Here is a 23,255-nt window from a genome sequence, read left to right on the forward strand (position 1 = left end):
TATCACCTCCACCTTACCTGACACCCTAGACCCACTTCAATTTGCATACCGCCCCAAAAGATCCACAGACTATGCAATCGCCATCGCACTGCACACAGCCCTATCCCATCTGGACAAGAGGAATACCTAGGTAAGAATGCTGTTCATTGACTACAGATTAGCCTTCAACACCAAATTACCCTCCAATCTCATCATTAAGCTCGGGGCCCTGGTTCAGAACCCCACCCTGTGCAACTGGGTCCTGGACTTCCAGATGGGCCGCCCCTATGTGGTGAAGGTAGGAAACAACACCTCCACTATCCTGATAGTCAACACAGATGCCCCACAAGGATGCATGCTGAGCCCCCTCCTGTACTCCCTCCTGTACTCCCTGTTTACTCATGACTGCGTGGCAAAGCACGCCTCCAACTCAATCATCAAGTTTGCAGATGGCCTGATTACCAACAATGAAGAGACAGCCTACAGGGAGGAGGTGAGGGCCCTGGTGGAGTGGTGCCAGGAAAATAACCTTTCCCTCAATGTCAACAAACTGAAGGATCTGATCGTGGACTTCTGGAGACAGCAGAGGGAGCACGCCCCATTCCACATCATCCGGACCACAGTGGAGAAGGTGAAAAGCTTCATGTTCTTCGGCATACACATCACTGACAATCTGAAATGATCAACCCACACAGAGAGTGTTGTGAAGAAGGCACAACAACTCCTCTTCAACCTCAAGAGGCTGAAGAACTTCGGCCTGGCCCCTAAGACCCTCACAAACTTTTACAGATGCACCATTGAGAGCATCCTGTCGGGCTGTATCACTGCTTGGTACGGCAACTAGACTGCCCGCAACCACAGCGCTTTCCAGAGGGTGGAGCGGTCTGTCCAACGCATCACTGGGGGCACACTGCCTGACCTCCAGGACACCTACAGCATCCGATGTCACAGGAAGGCCAAAAAGATCATCAAGGACCAGCCGAGCAACGGTCAGTTCATCCCGCTATCATCCAGAAGGCGAGGTCAGCACAGGTGAATCAATGCTGGGAACGAGAGACTGAAAAACAACTTTTATCTCAAGGCAATCAGACTGTTATATAGCCATCACTAGCCGGCCTCCACTCAGTACCCTGCCCTGAACTTAGTCACTGTCACTAGCCGGCTACCACCAGGTATCTCAACTCTGCACCTCAGAGGCTGCTGCCATATATACATAGACATTGAACAACTGGTCACTTTAATAATGGCGCACTGATCATTTCAATAATGTTTACATAGTGTTTAACCCATTTCATATGTATATACTATATTCTAATCAATGCCACTCCGACATTGCTCATCTGTCACGCCCTGGCCTTAGTATTCTTTGTTTTCTTTATGTTTTTTAGTTAGGTCAGGGTGTGACATGGGGAATGTATGTGTTTTTGTATTGTCTAGGGGTTTTGTATGGTAAAGGGGTCAGTGTCTTGTCTAGGTGTTTGTATGTCTATGGCTGCCTAGATTGGTTCTCAATTAGAGGCAGCTGTGGTTCATTGTCTCTGATTGAGAGCCATATTTAAGGCAGTCATAGGCATTGGGGTTTTGTGGGTGATTGTCTATGTTGAACGTTTGTTGCTTGTCATTGCACTTACGTCATTTAGCTTCACGGTCGTTTGTTGTTTTGTTTAGTTTGTATTCAGTGTTCGTTTCGTGTTTTTCCTTTCTCTAAATAAAAGAGAATGTATTTTGCACACGCTGCGCCTTGGTCCTCTCTCTTACCCATAGACGATCGTGACATCATCCTATTATTTATCTATTTATTAATTCCCCTTCGTTTACTTTGAGATTTGTGTGTATTGATGTGAATTGTTACTACTGCACTGTTGGAGCTAGGAACACAAGTATTTCGCTACACCCGCAATAACATCTGCTAAATATGTGTATGTGACCAATAAAACTTGATTTGATATACCGCAGCCCATATAGCCCATATATCCTATTTAACAAGTAATGAAGACAGAAGCAGAAAATTTGCTATCTGTAACATATATAAATTATATCAAATAGCCTAGTACACACACTAAAACTTTTCAAATGTTCAATTCAAAAGGCTATTGAACAAAAAAACATGGACAGTCGGGTACACAGCAAATTCAGAACCACTGTACAGCAACATAATAAAGTAAAGCACTGATCATTGGGAAGGACTTCAAAATGACTGCTAAGGCTTGATCCATAAATTAAATAACTAAATAAATAGCCTACAAAACTAAAACAATCCATATGTTAATATCAAAAAGCCTGATTAACATGACATCAATAATGCAGCCAGATCCCTAGTCCCTGGTGCCGACACATTCAGAAATCAAACGATGGTTCAGTACTTAGTTTAAAAGCTCGGACGATTGCCAAGTGAACAAGACGCACTTTTCAATGAGAAAACAGAAATCCACTTTTAAAAAAAACGTTAAAATAAAAGACTTCTGTTTTCAACCATGTGGCCTACTCGTGGTAATTTTGAGAACAAAAACTACTTAGCCTACATTCATTTAGATTCAGGCCCTATTTCTGACCAAATTTATATCATTAATGCATTTAATCACCGTTTTATCTCTGCGGGCTATATATCTGAATGTATTTCAAATCCAGCTCTTGAAAAGAGTAGTTTGGATGTTGATGGTGAAAATCTATTGAATGATTCTGAAAATGCTGGTCATGAGTTTTCTTTTAGGAAATTCACCGATAAAGAGGTCCTGTATGCTTCGCTAACAGAGACAAAAAGAATCCACAGGGGCTGATCATTTGGAGCCTGGTCTGCTTAAGTGTGCAGCTCCCTTTATTGCAGGCTCAGTAGCCCATATTCTTTATTTAACATATGAAAATCAGCATATATGCTGATGTATAGCAGTATGGCTGGTATATTTCATAGTGTTCAGTTTATGTTTTAAAAAAAACGTTATGGACACTTACCACGCTGCGCATTGGTCCTCCGATCCTTCAAACTTCTCCTCCTCAGATGAGGAGGAGGACAGCCGTTACAGAAACACCCACCACCAAAGGACCAAGCAGCGTGGTAACAGGCAGCAGCAGCATTAGAGGCAGCGATACCTGGAGAGATGGACTTGGGAGGAAATATTAGACGGCATGGGAACAGCCGGGTGAATATCGCCGCCCCAAGGCAGAGCTGGAGGCAGCGAGAGGCGACATTATGAGGAGCTAGCGCAGCAGCGCGGCTGGAAGCCCGAGAGGCAGCCCCAAAAATTTATTGGGGGGGCACACCGGGAGTGTGGCAGAGTCAGGAGTCAGACCTGAGCCAACTCCCCCTGCTTACTGTAAGGAGCCAAGGATGGAACCAGAGCCTGTCAGTGCGGTATTGGAGGTGAGCGAAGCAGAGACAGTGAAGGAGTTAATGGGGAGATTGGAGGAGAGAGTTATGAGGGAGGTGCTGTGTTGGTGCATGAGGCACGACATCCGCCCGACTGAGCGTGTCGGGGATTTGATGTCACCTGAGTCAGCTCTCCATACTCGTCCTGAGGTGCGTGCTAGCCGTCTGGTGAAGACTGTGCCAGCCCCACGCACCAGCCTCCTGTGCGCCTCCCTAGCCCTGCACGTCCTGTGCCAGCTCAGCGGACCGGCTCTCCTGTGGCAGCCCCACATACCAGCTCTCCTGTGGCAGCCCCTCGCACCAGCCCTCCGGTGCCGGCACCACGTACCAGGCCTCCTGTTCCTGCTCCCCGCACTCGCCAGAGGTGCGTGTTCTCAGTCCGGTACCACCAGTTCCGGCACCACGCACCAGGCCTACTGTGCGCCTCCAGGGTCCAGTATGCCCTGTTCCTGCTCCCCGCACTCGCCCTGAGGTGCGTGTTCCCAGTCCGGTACCACCAGTTCCGGCACCACGCACCAGGCCTACTGTGCGCCTCAGCAGGCCAGAGCTGCCCGTCTGTCCAGCGCCGCCTGAGCTGCCCGTCTGCCCAGCACCGCCTGAGCTGCCCATCTGTCCAGCGCCGCCTGAGCTGCCCGTCTGTCCAGCGCCGCCTGAGCCGCCCGTCTGTCCAGCGCCATCTGAGCCGCCCGTCTGTCCTGAGCCGTCAGAGCCGCCCGTCTGTCCTGAGCCGCTAGAGCCGTCCGTCAGTCAGGAGCTGCCAGAGCCGACCGCCAGTCAGGAGCTGCCAGAGCTGCCCGCCAGTCAGGAGCTGCTTTTCAGTCCTGAGCTGCCCCTCAGTCCTGAGCTACCCCTCAGTCCTGAGCTGCCCCTCAGTCCTGAGCTTCCTCTCAGTCCGGAGCTGCCCCTCAGTCCGGAGCTGCCTTTCAGTCCGGAGCTGCCTTTCAGTCCGGAGATGCCTTTCAGTCCGGAGATGCCTTTCAGTCCTGAGCTTCCCCTCAGTCCTGAGCTGCCCCTCAGTCCGCTGCTGCCCCTCAGTCCGCAGCTGCCCCTCAGTCCAGAGGCGCCCATCAGTTCAGTGGGGCCCAGTCCTAGTAGGACTGGGGGTTGCCAGTCCTAGGTTGGCGGCGAGGGTCGCCGTTCCTAGGAGGTCACAGAAGCGGACTAAAACTATGGTGGAGTGGGGTCCACGTCCAGTGCCAGAGCCGCCACCGCGGACAGATGCCCACCCAGATTTTGTTTTAGTGTTGGTCAGGACGTGAGTTGGGTGGGTTCTATGTTTTCTGTTTCTATGTGGGTTTTTCGTTTGGCCTGATATGGTTCTCAATCAGAGGCAGGTGTTTGTCATTGTCTCTGATTGGGAGCCATATTTAGGTAGCCTGTTTTCTGTTGGGGTTGTGGGTGTTTGTTTCCGTGTGAGTGTTTATTGCCACACGGTACTGTTTCGGTTTCGTTCATGATCACATTTATTGTTTTGTATTTCATAGTGTTCAGTTTATGTTTTAAAATAAACGTTATGGACACTTACCACGCTGCACATTGGTCCTCCGATCCTTCAAACTTCTCCTCCTCAGATGAGGAGGACAGCCGTTGCAATAATAATATTCAGTATAACAGCACGACCTCGAGTGTGATGCTGCTTTTATACAACAGTTCTACAAGCGCAATTTATTAGTTAACAGTAATAAGCGACAACAGATTATGATTTGTTTATTTATTTAATAATTTATTTTGCTCCGCCAACACACATAGTTCCACAACTAGACTGGGACACATAGTTCCCTAACTGGTCTGGGACTGGACTGTTGCCAAGCACCAAATATACATTTTCCTACACACTAGCTTGCTACTGCTACTTTGTGTAGGTCTACACGTCACCGTCCTCTCCTGACGACCACTCCTAATTTAACTCAAATGTTTTTTGTGGATATATGTTCATCTTTGTTGTGCAAAGTTTGTTACAATTTAAGATAGATAACGATCATTAATGTAATTAACGGTTATTAGAACACCTGTAAAGCGGAGTGATACATGTATAGTTCAAAGCTCCAGTGCTGTTGTACTCTACTCCAATCAAATTACTTTGGTCGTATTATAAATACATTTTCAGTTCTTTCCGCCCTTTTCATCGAAAGCAGTGGGAACGTTTTTCATGCCTTTGCTTTTAGGTACGTTCAAGATGCTTTGGCGGTGCGTTATCTGCTGCGTTTGTATGACTTTTTAATTGAATCTGTTATTGAGCCATATCAATAGATTGCATGGTCGCAGCCCTGATTTCTGGTTGCTCTCTGGTATTGACGGATGCACTGAGGAATATAGAGTGTACTATTCCTTCTATCATCATGTAAAGAGAAACTGCCTTCAACACCTACTTGATTTCACCCGACCAGATGAACAGCCATCGGAGGAAAGCCAAGTACCACCGGAACAAGTAAGTAGCTAGCTAGCATTTTTCTTTTGATCTCTTGATTTAAAAAAATTATTTCATGAACGGACGATACACAGATCAAAGTCATACTGTCCATAGGCTATTCGATCATTTTAGCTATAATTACTCTTGTGGCTAAAGCTGGGTTAATGTGAAAATAATCAATGATAAATAGGAACAAAACACTTAAATAGCTCTATTGGTGAAACTAAATACAATTTCAAATAATAATCTGTTTCTTTGATGTGTGGTACACAGGACAACATTCAACCCGATCAGCTTCTAGCTAACTCCAGCATCACTGATCAGCAACTCCATACACCTGACTCAGATGAAGGGCAACGGGGCATTGACCAACATGGAGCTGTCACAGTGCAACAAGTAAGTTACTCGGTTGGTGGCAATCTACTGAAATTGACCATATTTATCTCAGTACTTAGATTTACTAATAGCATTCATAGTCAGTCTTTGCAACCACTTCTCTTGTCACAAACATTATACTTGTCATGAACTAGTAATGTCCAGCCTCAGGATACTACATTCAAAGTCAAAACATTTTTAGGATCTGACAACACATGCCACTGCTTTTGTGATAAATGCCAGAGCCAAGCATCGTCTCTTTCAGGTAAGATGCTTTTTCTGAGCAGGACACAGCATTTGGTTTGTTACATTATGCAGAGCATTTTGCAGTGATTCAGTGATGGTTGAGTTCATTCTCAGTGCTAGGTTGTCCACCTTACTATTGTTGATCCTTTATGTCCTTATGTTAATGAATATGTCATAAGCAAATCTGGATATCATAGGTATACATGATGGTGTGTTCCAACCTCCATGATTGATGACATCCCCACCTCTCTATGTCTTTCTCTAAATGGACATTGTCGCTGGGGTACAGCAGTATCAATCATCACTATTGGACAATCTCAGGAAGCAGATGGACGCAGTGCTAAAGAAGCATTCAGGAAGCACATCAGGTCAACTTGAAAAAGATGCGATGGATATATTTTGACAATTTCATTGACCCTTTTGCTTGCAGCAACATTTAGACAGGACAGTGTTATTAAGGAGCAGTTTAGCTGTTTGGACGTAGAGGAAATTCCAGTTGCTCGAACCATAGGAAGGATGAAATGTGGAGGATCAAAAGACATTTTCATCAAAGACAAATTATTTCATCATGTACCATTAGTCAAAAGCCTAGAACAGTTCTTATCACACCCAAGGATTTTGTCTATGGTTGAAAAGGGACCCCAGATGTGCAGGGGGACGTTTTTTTCATGACATTGTTGATGGTGCTCTTCTAAAATCACATCCCTTATTTTCAGAGTCACCAAAGGCGTTGCAGATTGTTCTGTACACGGATGAAATGGAGATCTGTAATCCACTAGGTTCCTTTGCATCAAAAAGCAAGTTGTTAATGGTGTACTACACCCTAGGAAATATAAATCCAAAATACAGGTCTAAACTGGCTGCTATCGGGCTACTTGCCGTGGCTAGATCAGCAGACTTCCGTCAATCTGGTGTGGATGTAATATTGAATAGAATCAAGGAAGACATGGATGCATTGTACAGTGGGGTTAAAATGCTAACTATTAACGGAGAGAAAACGATATATGGTGCCATGGTCTCTCTCTGTGGAGACACCCAACATGAACAAGCAGGGTTCAAAGAGGGTGTGGGCTTTGCCTACAGGAAGTGCAGACACTGAGTGTTCTCTTGAGGGCATGCAGACACACTTCAATGAGGATGCATATACTAACAGGACATTGGAGAAGCATGTCAGACAGTGTGATGAAATAGAAAAGGCACAGAGGGACTTGCTTCGCAACAGCCCGAGAACAACATATGGGATCAATAGAAGGAGCAAGCTCGTTGAATTCCCAGCGTTTGATATCATACAACAAACTCCGCAAGACATTATCCATGTAATTCTGGAGGGCGTAGCCCCATAGGAAATCAAATGTGTTTTGAATCATCTTGTTGTGTCAGGACAGATTGATCTGGACTCAGTCAATTCTGCTATTCTTGGTTTCCCTCATTCTCTCTAGATGTTAGAGATCGGCCATAACCAATTTCTGTTAGTACATTAACTGAGTGATGGTAAACTAAAACAGACATCTGGATAAATACTTGTCCTGCTAAGGATATTGCTATTTGTTTTGGAGAGTTTGAATGTTTTACAAATATTTGCAAGTCTTTGATCAATCGGAACCAAATATATGAAAGTTGCCAAAATGTTGACAGTTCAATGCAACCATTTTTTTTCAAATTAAAGGGAGATGGGACCTGTATCAGAGGTTAAAGTTCTACAATATTTACGTGGAACATTGAGGGACTTCCTAGGTTTCAATGAAATAAACTAAATGGCTTGTAATACATTCTAATAAATACATAACTCAGAAGTCCATGATCTTTGCCAAAGTAATGAATGGTAATATGCCAGAATTTGGACTGGTCAAAAACATATTTGTTGTTGATTCTAGGCTTTATTGTTTGGAATATCAACCATTTCAAACTAGCTTTGATAGAAACGTCATCGCTTATCAAGTTGAGGTCCCACACCTTGCACAGGCGACTGAGTTAGTGGGTGCTGAAAAGCTGGTTGATTTGACCTCTTATTACACAATTAGCAACAAGAGCCAAACGTATGTACAAGACAAATACCATCTTGGGGATGTAATAGAATTGTACAACAGTTCAAATGACTCATAGTGTGTTCCCGAGATATGAAAAGTGTACTGTCTTTGTTCTGTACTGTATTTTGTCTACATGATTGCTGTGCTTATAATGTGCTTTAAAATGCTATTTCTGACTTCTGTTGACTCCGCAACATGGCGGGTATTTGTTTGGCTTGTTTTAGTCTCTGAGCGCCGTACTCAGATTATTGCATGGTTTGCTTTTTTCCGTATAGCTTTTTTGAAATCTGACAATGTCACGTTCTGACCTTAGTTTCTTTTTATGTCTTTGTGTTAGGTTGGTCAGGGTGTGAGTTGAGGTGGGTAGTCTATGTTCTGTTTTCTATGTTGTTGTATTTCTATGTCTGGCCTGGTATGGTTCTCAATCAGAGGCAGCTGTCGATCGTTGTCTCTGATTGAGAATCATATTTAGGTAGCCTGTTTTCCCCGTTTTGGTTGTGGGTGTTTATTTTCTGTGTAGTGTCTGTTCACCTCGTAGATCTGTTTCGTTTTCTCATCGTTTGTTATTTTGTGTAGTGTTCAGTTTTTATATTAAAATTATGACGAACACTTACCACGCTGCATATTGGTCCGATCCTTCATACTCCTCAGATGAAGAGGACGAGAATCGTTACAGACAAAGCGGTTGCATTAAGGAGAAGTATATCTCTAATTCTGTGCATAATACTTGTATCTTTTATCTAAGTTTATTGAGTATTTCTGGAAATTGATGTGGCTCTGTGCAAATTCACAGGATGTTTTGGAAGCAAAGCCAAATGTAAACTGAGGTTTTTGGATATAAATATGAACTTGATCGAACAAAACATACATTGTGTAACATGTTGTCCCGGGAGTGTCATCTGATGAAGAATATCAAAGGTTAGTGATTCATTTTATCTCTATTTCTGCTTTTTGTGACTCCTCTCTTTGGTTGGAAAATGGCTGTATGCTTTCTGTGACTAGGTGCTGACCTAACATAATGTTATGTTGTGCTTTCGCCGAAAAGCCTTTTTGAAATCGGACACTGGTTGGATTAACGAGAAGTTATCTTTAAAATGGTGTCTAATACTTGTATGTTTGAGAAATTTGAATTATGAGATGTCTGTTGTTTGAATTTGGCACCCTGCATTTTCATTGGCTGTTGGCGAGGGGTAGCGGAACCCCGTTCCCAGACAGGATATATTGCCTTGATTTAAGATATTTAATTTTACTTAGATTTCAATTTTTGCAGTGCACATGCAGCCCCTTCCTCCAGTTCCAGACTGTCAGTGTCTTGCTCTTTAATACTAATTGTTTGAGAGCTTTCTTCACCAAAGCCCATTAATGAGTCAGGGGTTATTAAGTGCACTTCTCATTTGGTATCGTTTCCTAATCTCACCAAGCATCCGGGTGATTCTCCTCCTCTCGCACATTCTGAAGAGTCAGTGTGGAGTGTGGAGTACACACATGCAGGGGACATACACACGGGCACACATGTACATGTAGAAATGTGTGCACAAACATTTTACATTTTAGTAACTTGTTTTTCACACACACGCAGACGCACACACACTTCCGAGGTGGCGTTTAACACGCACACACACACACACACACACACACACACACACACACACACACACACACACACACACACACACACACACACACACACACACACACACACACACACACACACACACACACACACACACACGCGCCAGGTTCTTACTGCTCCTAGCAGAACTTGTGTGTCCGCAAAATCCGGAGAAGAACCTGCCAAAGACCAAAACTAACAAAAACGTCACAAAATGTCGTCACAATATATGCACCAACTGTTTCTATTTGGAAACATGGTAAGTTTAACTTGTGTGTCACATGGACCATACTGAACTGTGGAATGCATTTTTTTGGAAACTTCTTTAGTTAACATGCTATGATTTGACCCTCTCTCTTCTGTGCTGTTTGTAAACATTTACTTGACCTATCATTGTTGTTGAAAAAAAAGTAGAACAATTTTAGGTCCAAGTCTAGGTCCAAGAGGCTTCTAAACAGCTTCTACCTCCAAGCCCGTGTGGCTCAGTTGGTAGAGCATGGCGCTTGCAACGTGGGTTGTGGGTTCAATTCCCACGGGGGGACCAGGATGAATATGTATGAACTTTCCAATTTGTAAGTCGCTCTGGATAAGAGCGTCTGCTAAATGACGTAAATATAAGACTCCTGAGCATCTAATCAAATGGCTACCCAGGATATTTGCATTGCCCCCCCCCCCCCCAATCTTTTACGCTGCTGCTACTCTCTGTTATTATCTATGCAAAGTCACTTTAAAAGCTCTACCTACATGTACAGATTACCTCAATTACCTTGACTAACCAGTGCCCCTGCACATTGACTCTGTACCAATACCCCCTGTATATAGCCTCACTATTGTTATTTTACTGCTGCTCTTTAATTATTTGTTACTTTATTTAAAAACATTTTTATGTATTTTTCTTAAAACTGCATTGTTGGTTAAGGGCTTGTAAGTAAGCATTTCACTGTAAGGTCTACACCTGTTGTATTGCACATGTGACAAATACAATTTGATTTGATGTTTTTAGGTACTAGGCGCATCGGTTTGAGTGTGTCAAGAACTGCAACGCTGCTGTAAAGGCTGTCGAAGTCGTTCTCCTCCTCAGACGAGGAGGAGCATGGATCGGACCAACACGCAGCGAGGTATGTAGACATAATGAATTTAATATAATAACGAATACGAAAATACAAGACAAACTACAAAACAACAAACAACGTCAACAGACCTGAACATGCAAACTAACATAAAACGAAGAACGCACGAACAGACTAAACAAAACGAAACAGTACCGTGTGGTGCACAAACACAGACACAGCAACAATCACCCACAAACAAACAGTGAGAACAGCCTACCTAAATATGGTTCTCAATCAGAGGAAACGTCAAACACCTGCCTCTAATTGAGAACCATATCAGGCAACACATTTAACCCAACATAGAAACACATAACATAGAATGCCCACCCCAACTCACGCCCTGACCAACTAAACACATACAAAAACAACAGAAAACAGGTCAGGAACGTGACAGCTGCTGGGTTTTTCACACTCAAAAGTGTCCCGTGTGTATCAAGAATGGTCCACCACCCAAAGGACATCCAGCCAACTTGACACAACTGTGGAAAGCATTGGAGTCAACATGGGCCAGCATCCCTGTGGGAAGCTTTTGACACTTTGTAGAGTCTATGCCCCAACTAATTGAGGCTTGTTCTGAGGGCAAAAGTGCAAGGGTGCAACTCAATATTAGGAAGGGGTTGTTGCTGGTGGTTCGTCAGGTCAATGTTTACACTATGCCTACTCTTCATAAATGTAAACTTCTTATGGCACACCACAACACAACAAAGTCAGTTAATCCAACAACGGATTACCTCCTAAAATAAAATTATACCCTGTAACCAAAACTATACCCTGTAACATCATTCCAAATGGAGGAAACAAGCATGCTTATCCTGGAGAGAAGTGTGCTAACATCTCATAGGAATAGGCTATTCCTGAATAAAACAACCCAATTTTAAAGGAGGAGCAAAATAACAATATATGAAACGGCTCATTGGTTCTGAAACACAGATTTTATTCAAACAAACAATTAAAAATAGTTTATCTGCCAAAATACATAAAGCACGGTCAAAAGCAGAATTGCATACATTTGTAGAACATTCTTTCATGTGTTTTTTCAGAAAAAAAAATCGAAATGAGCGATAAAAACATCAGAATGATTGTTGTTAAAGTTTTAACAGAGTTTATTTAAATTTTTTGGAGAGGTGGGTTAGGCCATGGTGCATTGGATTCAGCAACGTGTGATTGAAACAAAAGAGATGAGATGTAGTACACACAGTAAAGGGCCCGGGTGTAGATTCATTAACACGATGTAAAGGTTTTCCAGAAGAAGTTCTTGCATCCAGCCTTGCGTTCACGTGGCGCCAGTACTGGGCCGGGTGCACGCTCCAGCTCGAGATCCACATCCTCCTGCTCCACGCCACGAGACATGTCGTCCAATTCAATCGCCTCGTTCTCTACGTGTGCGAGCTCTGAAAGTAGCTCTATGAGTGTATTCCTGGCAAGCTCCTGAAAAGAGATCAAATGAGATTAAATTGTTATTTCTTCTGTTTTGTGGAGACAGAAAATGTCACATTTTAGCAACAAGATCCACTGAAATAGAAACAAATCAACATGCTTTAAAAAAAAAGCGGATGTTTTCTGTTCCCTCACAAACATAGAATAAATAGATGTAGGCTATTCCATCTGCATTATTTCAATACATTTAAGCTGTCTTCAAATCTATTAAAATGACCTTTCCAATGCTGTTACGCATGAATCGATCACTTAAACTCAGATGTAAAAACGACTTTCCCATTTCCCCACATTTTTGGGGGGGAAGAACACGTTTCATTAATGAACATTAGGTACATTTTTACCCATTCTACCATATGTTCTGACTATGCTGCGTAACTACAGCTAACTGTCTAGCATACCCCAAATTCCAGAGACCTCTTTCGTTCTCATTTTACGGTTGATTTAAAATGTATAACAATATACGTTTATATTTCGTTAGCAGCTCTGATACCAGTATTTCCAAATTCCTCCGCACTTAATAATATGCATGTCAACCTGTCCTGGCTCTAAGTAGAGGAGAGATCGACTTCATCACTACTTTGTGAAAAGTATTGACATATTGAAAGCACCGAGCTGTCTGTTTAAACAACTTGCACATGTGTCAGACACCAATGCAAACCCCACATGACATGCCAACAGAGGTGTCTTCATAGTCCCCAAATCTAGAAAAAACTATTGGAGGCACACAGTACTACATAGAGCCATGGCTACACAGAACTCTATTCCACATCAAGTAGCTCACGCAAGCAGAAAGATCAGATTGAAAAAACGGATAAAAATGCACCTCATGGAACAGCGTAAACTGTGAAGAGACACATACACAGTCATAGACATCCACACACACACACATATGATAACATACGCACTATACACACACATACACATGGATTTGTGTTGTAGATATGTGGAAGTAGAGTAGTGGCCAGAGTGCACACACTTAATATGTTGTGAAAAGTAATGTAATGTTTTTGTTTTTTTGTGTATAAATCCATAAATTTTGCTGGACCCCAGGAAGAGTGCCAGCATTTAAATGGGGATCCCTAACAAATACAAATACTTCATTTCTTGGTTGCTTCCCTGCATCATGCTAATTTGATCGATTCATTTCCCTCTGCCTGCCAGTAAAACCAGAGTTAACTGTATGGCAACGCATGTGCTTAAACTTAAATCTCTAGACTCCAGAGGTAAATCTACTTAAATTTTTGTTTACAGCTGTGCCATCAAACTCAAACAAAAAAAAAATCATATAATATGGCCACTGCAGCCAGAGATATATGTTGTTTAAGAACAAATTCTAATACTGAAAGTCTGATTGAAGGTATTTACCTGTTTGCCTGCAGGTGCCATGAGTGACCGTTGGAGCAGCTGGCGGAGTTTGGCATCGGACGGAGCGGCAGAGATGCTGCTGATGGCCAGGGCTAGGGAGAGTAGCGCTAGGGCGCACTGGACACGCGTCGAGAGCATCTTCTTCTGGGTCTCGGGGGAGGCGGAGGATGGATAAAGGTGGTTCAATTGGGCAGAAAATCGTTGAGATTGGCTTCTCTTCGAGTTCTGCTCTGCTCCTGTTGTTCTAGTCCCCCCTCCGAACCTGTCTTTTAAACGGTTCATCTGACGTCAGGTGGTAAGGGGGGTTTCCTTCTGGTGGGTAACGTGTATGAGTGATGATTCCAAGTGACAATGTTTCCACCGATTAGAGAGTCGTTGCGCATCCTTTGAGATAAGGGAATTCATGATCCTTTCATTTGTTGAATATTGTTAGATTAGTGAAAAATGGTTTCATTTGTAGAGACTATCGCTTCGTGTGGATCTTATTGAATTTCAGAAAATGTTCAGTTTTATAAAAGTTCAACAACTTCGTTTAGGGGGGGGGGGGGGGGGGGGGGTTCAGCAAATGAGATGAACTCAAGGCTCTGGAAAATGGAAAATGAACAACACATAAATCATGAATAGGCTACAATGTGTCAAACTTGGCCTCGTCTTTAAAGACTATAAAACAACGTGTCTGAACGTCACTCATGCCTCAACTGCAATTGTTCTTCATAAATACACCTGTTGTTGAAAATATTCAACATATTGTTTCTTCATATAGGTCATATATGTATCCAATTTAGAGGACACTTAAACATAATTCAAAACACTTCTCATATAGTTATTTTCACTCACTAATTCACATCATTATGCATGCCTGCAATGGTCGTGATGACCCTTTTGCATTTACAACAATTAAATTATTATCATACAAAATATCAGTACGTATATCTCCATATGAGACAAATATGCCTACATTTGGAATAAAACTAGTGAAGCAGCAAATGGATTTCACTTAAGGCTGCAGTTTCATATATTATATAAAAGGGGCACTTTTATTTGAAATATGGATTTAATTATTCTTTATTTCATACATTTTTTTGGGGCACACACTTACAAGAAAATACTCATGTTGACGTGCAATGGATGTGGAGTGTGTTTCGTGGACGAGTTCTTCTGAAGACCTGTGGAATCCCCAGAATAGCCTGCTATCCCACTCACTTCCTGCATTTAAAACTGTAGCACACTTGCTCTCCAACGAAATATACCTTTTCATAGTCACATACTGTCACCACTGTTTGACATTTCATGGACATTGTATATAACACTAATCCTGGTGTAGTATTTGTTTGCCAGCCGCATGAGCTTCCCGATGTCTTGCCTGCGTGGGTAAAGCGTCATAGGTACGCAATGGGCTCTATTTTTAGCATTTACCTTCTAAGCCATTGTAATAAGACTTCTAAAGAAGACAGACTGCTAAATAGATAATCAAGTGGATACCCAGACTATTGTCTATAAAGTGTATTGACTTTATGCACAAATACTGGATTCTACGCACACATTCACACATACTTACACTGATACCCCAACACACACACACACGCACGCACGCACACACACACGCACGCACGCACGCACGCACACACACACACTACATGCATATTGACACCACACACACACACACATACACACCACAATTTCACACTCACCACATACGCTGCTACTAATCACTTTACCACTACCTATATGCACAGTACATAGCTCCCTCAATTACCTCATATACCTGCACAACTATACTATGAAACAAATATAAATGATATAAAGAATGATAGTAAAAAGCTTTGGAGCACCTCAAATTAACATTTTGGGAAAAAAGGCAAACTCGGCTCCATCATTCATTGAATCAGATGGTTCATACATCACAAAAGCCACTGATATTGCCGACCACTTTAAGGATTTTTTCATTGGCAAGATTAGCAATCTTAGGCATGACATGCCAGCAACAAACACTGACACTACACATCCAAGTATATCGGACCAAATTATGAAAGACAAGAATTATACTTTTGAATTCCATAAAGTCAGTGTGGAAGAGGTGACATTTTTTGTTGTTGTCTATCAACAATGACAAGCCACCGGGGTCTGACAATCTGGATGAAAAATTACTGAGGGTAATAACAGACGATATTGCCACATCTTCAATGTAAGCCTACTAAAAAGTGTGTGCCCTCAGGCCTGAAGGGTAGCTAAAGTAGTTCCGCTACCCAAGAAGAGTTTACTGGCACAAATAGCTGAACATTTTTTTTTTTGACCAGATACAATGCTACTTCACAGTAAACAAATTACCAAAAGACTTTCAGCATGCTTATAGGGAAGGACACTCAACAAGCACAGCACCTACACAAATTACTAATGATTGGCTGAGAGAAATTGATGAAACAATGATTGAGGGGGCTGTCTTGATAGACTTCAGTGCAGTAGTGATGCAGTCGATCATAGTCTGCTGCTGTAAAAATGTATGTGTTATGGCTTTACACCCCCTGCTATAATGTGGATAAAGAGTTACTTGTCTAACAAAACACAGAGGGTGTTCTTTATTGGAAGCCTCTCAAACATACTCAAGGTAGAATCAGGAATTCCCCAAGGTAGCTGTTTAGGCCCCTTGCCTTTTTCAATCTTTACTAATGCCACTGACTTTGAGCAAAGACAGAGTGTGTATGTATGCGGATGACTCAACACTATACACATCAGCTACTACAGCGACTGAAATGACCGCAACACTTAACAAAGAGTTGCAGTTAGTTTCAGAGTGGGTGGCAAGGAATAATTTAGCTCTAAATATTTCTAAAACTAAAAGCGTTGTATTTGGGACAAATCATTCACTAAAACCTAAACCTCAACTATATCTTGTAATAAGTAATGTGGAAATTGAGCGAGTTGAGATGACTTAACTGCTTGGTGTAATCCTGGATTGTAAACTGTCATGATCAAAACATATTGATCGAACAGATGGGGAGAAGTATGTCCAAAATAAAGCACTGCTCTACCTTCTCAACAACATTATCAACAAGGCAGTTCCTACAGGTCCTAGTTTTGTCACACCTTGACTACTGTTCAGTTGTCTGGTCAGGTGCCACAAAGAAGGAATTAAAATTGCAATTGGCTCAGAACTTGGATCTACACAGAGAGCTAACATTAATAATATGCATGTCAATCTCTCCTGGCTCAAAGTGGACGAAGATTTACTTCATCACTACTTGTATTTATGAGAGGTATTGACATGTTGAATGCAACGAGCTGTCTGTTTGAACTACTGGCATACAGCTCGGATACCCGTGTATTCCCCACAAGCCATGCAACAAGTCCCCAGTACAGAACAAACTATGGGAGGTGCACAGTACTACATAGAGCAATGTTTACATGGAACTCTATTCCACATGAAGAAACTGATGCAAGCAGGAAAAAAGAACACCTTATGGAACAGCGGGGACTGTGAAGCAACACAAACATAGGCACAGCCACATACATGCAAACACACACACACGATAACATATGCACTATACACACACATACACATGGATTTAGTACTGTAGATATGTGGTAGTGGTGGAGTAGGGGCCTGAGGGCACACAGTGTGTTGTGAAATCTGTGAATGTATTGTAATGTTTTTAAAATTGTATTAACTGACTTAATTTTACTTGACACCAGGAATAGCAGCGGCTGTCATGGCTCCATAATAAATACAAATGCAATTACATATTAGAAGAAAAAACATTCTGAAAAGTGTGTTTTTCACCTTAATACAGGCCATAAATTTAAATATTGTATTTGCATGACTCAAAGTGTGATAGATAACGCATCACAAGCATCTCAAACAGCCGGTCGAGTTACCCAATTATGCTAAACTAATTTTGCATTGGAACTTGCATAGACTTTTTAAATCATCAATTAAATGATACATTAATTATCATCATGTCTGCCTCAGTTACTTGTAATGGAGGACCTAGTTAAATGAGGACTGATATCAAATATTAATAAAATATGTTACATTTGTGTGTCAAAATAGGAATATTGAAATATATGTAAATTCATGTTTTTACTGTTTATATGCTCGTAATACCTGTAAAATGACATGTACTGAATAATTGTATTATATAGTACAGATATTGAAGATAACAGGCAGACAATAAATACTGATACGAAAATGAAAATATTTTTCAATTTGCACAGACAAAGAAATCCCATAGCAATATTTCTCCATTGTCGATACTCGCTAGCTAAATTGCATTCCTTTAATGGGAAACTCAACTGCCTGGTAGTGTAATGAGTGCGTACTGGCGGCAGAGAAGTCAGGCGCAGGAGAGCAAAGACTGTGTTACAACGGCGCAGTTTAATACAAAATCACTGTGAACAAAAACAGTAAATATATACAATGGGACAAAAACCCTTCGCACGGCAGACATAACGTGCACAAACACTTACAATAAACAATTCCGGACAAGGACATGGGGGAAACAGAGGGTTGAACACACAACATGGAATTATGGAATTGGAATCAGGTGTGTCGGAAGACAAGACAAAACAAATGGAAAATGAAAGGTGGATCGGCGATGGCTAGAAGGCCGGCGACGCCGACCGCCGAACGTCGCCCAAACAAGGAGATCGACCGATTGAATCAACTGATTCAACTGATTGAAATTTTTCCAAGTCTTGTAATTGCCCATTTTATGGACAATTAGTACTGAAAATGTGTGAATAAAGGAGATGTTCACTCAAAATCCAGAAACTCCCAAGTGATTCCATACATTGAAACTAGCTGCCTGTAAAAGGGTTAACCATTTTAGGACTTATCTTGTACTTGTCCGAAAGCTCAAAAACCTTTATAGAAATAAGACATGATCTGTAACACAATTGGCCAAATTGGTGACTGAAAATTGCATTATTGTGTTATAATGATGCAAGAAACCCCTTTGCAAAATTGTATTCATTATCATTATTATTAGCATACAGAGAATCATACAAAAATGAATGGTATATTCTGCCTATAGGCGTATTTGCATATTCAAGTCTGTCTCGAAATAGGACACTGCCCCTTTGAGATTAAAAAGAAAAGCTCTCTATTTGACTTGCTTTTCAACGACAGTAAGAAATGTACACAACCGGTCAAAAGTGTTAGAACGCCTACTCATTCAAGGGTTTTTCTTTATTTTTACTATTTTCTACATTGTAGAATAATAGTGAGAGCATCAAAACTATGAAATAACACATATGGAATCATGTAGTAACCAAAAAAGGGTTAAACAACTCAAAATATATTTTACATTTGAGATTCTTCAAATAGCCACCCTTTAGCCACCCGGTCGAGGTAGCAAAAGTTTATTACTAGAACAGGGGGCAGGCAAAACGACAGGTCAAGGGCAGGTAGATGTCATTCCAAAAGGTACAGAACGGCAGGCAGTCTCAGGATCAGGGCAGGCAGAGGTCAATAATCCAGTGTGGTGGGGCAAGGTACAGGACGGCAGGCAGGCTCAGGGTCAGGAAACAGGAGACAAAGGGCTGTGAGACATGGGTTTGATTTTAGACACAGGAAAAGTGGCATGCATAAGAAGGGTACGGGGCAACAGAAGATGAACAGCAGAGGGGCTAATGACCGAAAAGTTTGCGGAGCTCCATCCGGAGGGGCAGATCCCGTTGGACAGCCATACCTTCTGTCCGAGATGATACCGGGGAGCCGGAGTCCAGTGGTGGTCCACTTGTTGTCGATACCTGGAGGTTGTCTTGAGAAGGGCCGACCGGGCTCTCCTCCAGGTACGACGACAGTGGTGGACAAACATCTGGGCCGAAGGTATGCCAACCTCTTCCTCTTGCTCAGGGAAGAGCGGGGGCTGATAGCCCAGGAAACACTCAAAGGGTGAGAGACCCGTGGCAGAGCAAGGAAGGGTGTTGCGGGTGTATTCGGCCCACACTAGTTGCTGGCTCCAGGTGGTGGAGTTAGCGGAGACCAGGCAGCGAAGAGTTATTTCCAAGTCTTGGTTGGCTCGCTCCGACTGGCCGTTGGACTGGGGGTGGAACCCGGATAACAGGCTGGCCGATGACCCAATGAGCGTGCAGAATGCCTTCCAGAACAGGGACGTGCACAGAGGACCCCTGTTGGAGACCATGTCCACTAGTGGTCCGTGGATCCAGAAGACGTGCTGCACCATGAGCCAGGCTGTCTCTTTGGCAGAGGGTAGCTTGGGGAGAGGAATGAAGTGGGCGGCTTTGGAAAACCGGTCCACTACCGCCGTGTTTTTGTGAGACGCGTTGTGGGTGAATGGATGATCTCCACATGTGTATTTCCCACCGTAAAGCATGGAGGAGGAGGTGTTATGGTGTGAGGGTGCTTTTTTGGTGACACTGTCTGTGATTTATTTAGAATTCAAGACTGCCTTGAATTCTAAATAAATCACAGACAGTGTAACCAGCATGGCTACCACAGCATTCTGCAGCAATACGCCATCCCATCTGGTTTGGGCTTAGTGGGATTATAATTTGTTTTTCAACAAGACCATGACCCAACACACCTCCAGGCTGTGTAGCGGCTATTTGACCAAGGAGGAGAGTTATGGAGTGTTGCATCAAATGACCTGGCTTCCACAATCCTCCGAACTCAACCAAATTGAGATGGATTGGGATGAGTCTGACCGCAGAGTGAAGGAAAAGCAGACTATGTGGGAACTCCTTCAAGACTGTTGGAAAAGCATTATAGGTGAAGTTTGTTGAGAGAATGCCAAGAGTGTGCAAAGCTGTCATCAAGACAACGGGTGGCTATTTGAAGAATGTCAAATATATATCATATGTTGATTTGTTTATTACTTTTTTGGTTACTACATGATTCCATATGTGTTATTTCATAGTTTTGATGTCTTCACTATTATTCTACAATGTATAAAATAGTAAGAAAATTAAGAAAAACACTTGAAAGAGTCTTCTAAAACGTTTGACTGGTCAAATCAAATCAAATTTTATTTGTCACGTGCGCCGAATTCAACAGGTGTAGTAGACCTTACAGTGAAATGTTTACCTACAGGCTCTAACCAATAGTGCGGAAAAAAAATGTATATGTGTGTGTGTATGTGTGTGTGTGTGTATGTATGTATGTATCTATGTGTGTGTGTGTGTGTGTGTAGGTAAGTAATGAAATAAAACAACAGTAAAAATACATTCGAAAATAAGAGTAGCAAGGCTATATACAGACACCGGTTAGTCAGGCTTATTGAGGTAGTATGTACATGTAGGTATGATTAAAGTGACTATGCATATATGATGAACAGAGAGTAGCAGTAGCGTAAAAGGAGAGGTTGGCGGGAGGTGGGACACAATGCAGATAGCCCAGTTAGCCAATGTGCGGGAGCACTGGTTGGTCGGGCCAATTGAGGTAGTATGTACATGGATGTATGGTTAAAGTGACTATGCATATACGATAAACAGAGAGTAGCAGCAGCGTAAATGAAGGGTTGGGGGAGCACACAATGTAAATCGTCCGGGTAACCACTGGTTACCTGTTCAGAAGTCTTATGGCTTGGGGGTAAAAACTGTTGAGAAGCCTTTTTGTCCTAGACTTGGCATTCCGGTACCGCTTGCCATGCGGTAGTAGCGAGAACAGTCTATGACTGGGGTGGCTGGGGTCTTTGACAATTTTTAGGGCCTTCCTCTGACACTGCCTGGTGTAGAGGTCCTGGATAGCAGGCAGCTTAGCCCCAGTGATGTATTGGGCCGTACGCACTACCCTCTGAAGTGCCTTGCGGTCAGAGGCCGAGCAATTGCCGTACCAGGCAGTGATGCAACCGGTCAGGATGCTCTCGATGTTGCAGCTGTAGAACCTTTTGAGGATCTCAGGATCCATTCCAAATCTTTTTAGTTTCCTGAGGGGGAATAGGCTTTGTCGTGCACTTCTTCACGACTGTCTTGGTGTGTTTGGACCATTCTAGTTTGTTGTTGATGTGGACACCAAGGAATTTGAAGCTCTCAACCTGCTCCATTACAGACCCGTCGATGAGAATGGGGACGTGCTCAGTGTTCCTTTTCCTGTAGTCCATAATATTCTTATTAATCTTTATTACGTTGAGGGATAGGTTGTTATTCTGGCACCACCCGGCCAGGTCTCTGACCTCCTCCATATAGGCTGTCTCCTCGTTGTTGGCGATCAGGCCTACCACTGTTGTGTCGTCTGCAAACTTAATGATGATGTTGGACTCGTGCCTGGCCATGCAGTCGTGGGTGAACAGGGAGTGCAGGAGGGGACTGAGAACGCACCCCTGGGGAGCTCCAGTGTTGAGGATCAGTGTGGCAGATATGTTGCTACCTACCCTCACCACCTGGGAGCAACCCGTCAGGAAGTTGAGGATCCAGTTGCAGAGGGAGGTGTTTAGTCCCAGGTTCCTTAGCTTAGTGATGAGCTTTGAGCCCTGAGCTGTAGTCAATGAATAGCATTCTCACATAGGTGTTCCTTTTTTCCAGGTGGGAAATGGAAGTGTGGAGTGCAATAGAGATTGCATCATCTGTGTATCTGTTTGGGCGGTATGCAAATTAGAGTGGGTCTAGGGTTTCTGGGATAATGGTGTTGATGTGAGCCATTCATTACCAACCTTTCAAAGCACTTTATGGCTACAGGCGTGAGTGCTACGGGTCTGTAGTCATTTAGGCAGCTTGCCTTTGTGTTCTTGGGCACAGGGACTATGGAGGTCTGCTTGAAGCATGTTGGTATTAAAGACTCAATCAGGGACATGTTGAAAATGTCAGTGAAGACACTTGCCAGTGGTCAGCAAATGCCCGGAGCACACGTCCTGGTAATCCGTCTGGCCCCGCAACCTTATGTATGTTGACCTGTTTAAACCTCTTCCTCACGTCGGCTACGGAGAGCGTGATCACACAGTCGTCCGGAACAGCTGATGCTCTCATGCATGCCTCAGTGTTGCTTGCCTCGAAGCGAGCATAGAAGTGATTTAGCTCGTCTGGTAGGTTCGTGTCACTAAGCAGCTCGCGGCTGTGCTTCCCTTTGTAGTCTGTAATAGTTTGCAAGCCCTGCGACATCCGACGAGCGTCGGAGCCGGTGTAGTAGGATTCAATCTTAGCCCTGTATTGACGCTTTGCCTGTTTGATGGTTCGTCGCAGGCCATAGCGGGATTTCTTGTAAGCTTCCGGGTTAGAGTCCCGCACCTTGAAAGCGGCAGCTCTACCCTTTAGCTCAGTACGAATGTTGCCTGTAATCCATGGCTTCTGGTTGGGGTATGTACGTACAGTCACTGTGGGGACGACGTCCTCGATGCACTTATTGATAAAGCCAGTGACTGATGTGGTGTATTCC

At 43.1% G+C, this 23,255-nt stretch overlaps 1 protein-coding gene across 1 annotated transcript; it reads right to left on the bottom strand.

Moving 5' to 3' along the window:
• Positions 1–12,038: 12,038 nt before the first annotated feature.
• LOC129831558 (somatostatin-1A-like) lies at positions 12,039–14,236 on the bottom strand. Its single transcript, XM_055894920.1, has 2 exons — positions 13,928–14,236; positions 12,039–12,553 (listed from the first exon to the last, which is right to left on the bottom strand). Exons 1-2 carry the CDS (start codon positions 14,207–14,209, stop codon positions 12,347–12,349), a joined length of 489 nt encoding a protein of 162 aa, XP_055750895.1. The 5' UTR covers positions 14,210–14,236; the 3' UTR covers positions 12,039–12,346.
• Positions 14,237–23,255: the final 9,019 nt, after the last annotated feature.

The sequence above is a fragment of the Salvelinus fontinalis genome, chromosome 33, assembly GCF_029448725.1.
Source record: "Salvelinus fontinalis isolate EN_2023a chromosome 33, ASM2944872v1, whole genome shotgun sequence".
NCBI classification, from domain to species: Eukaryota; Metazoa; Chordata; class Actinopteri; order Salmoniformes; family Salmonidae; genus Salvelinus; species Salvelinus fontinalis.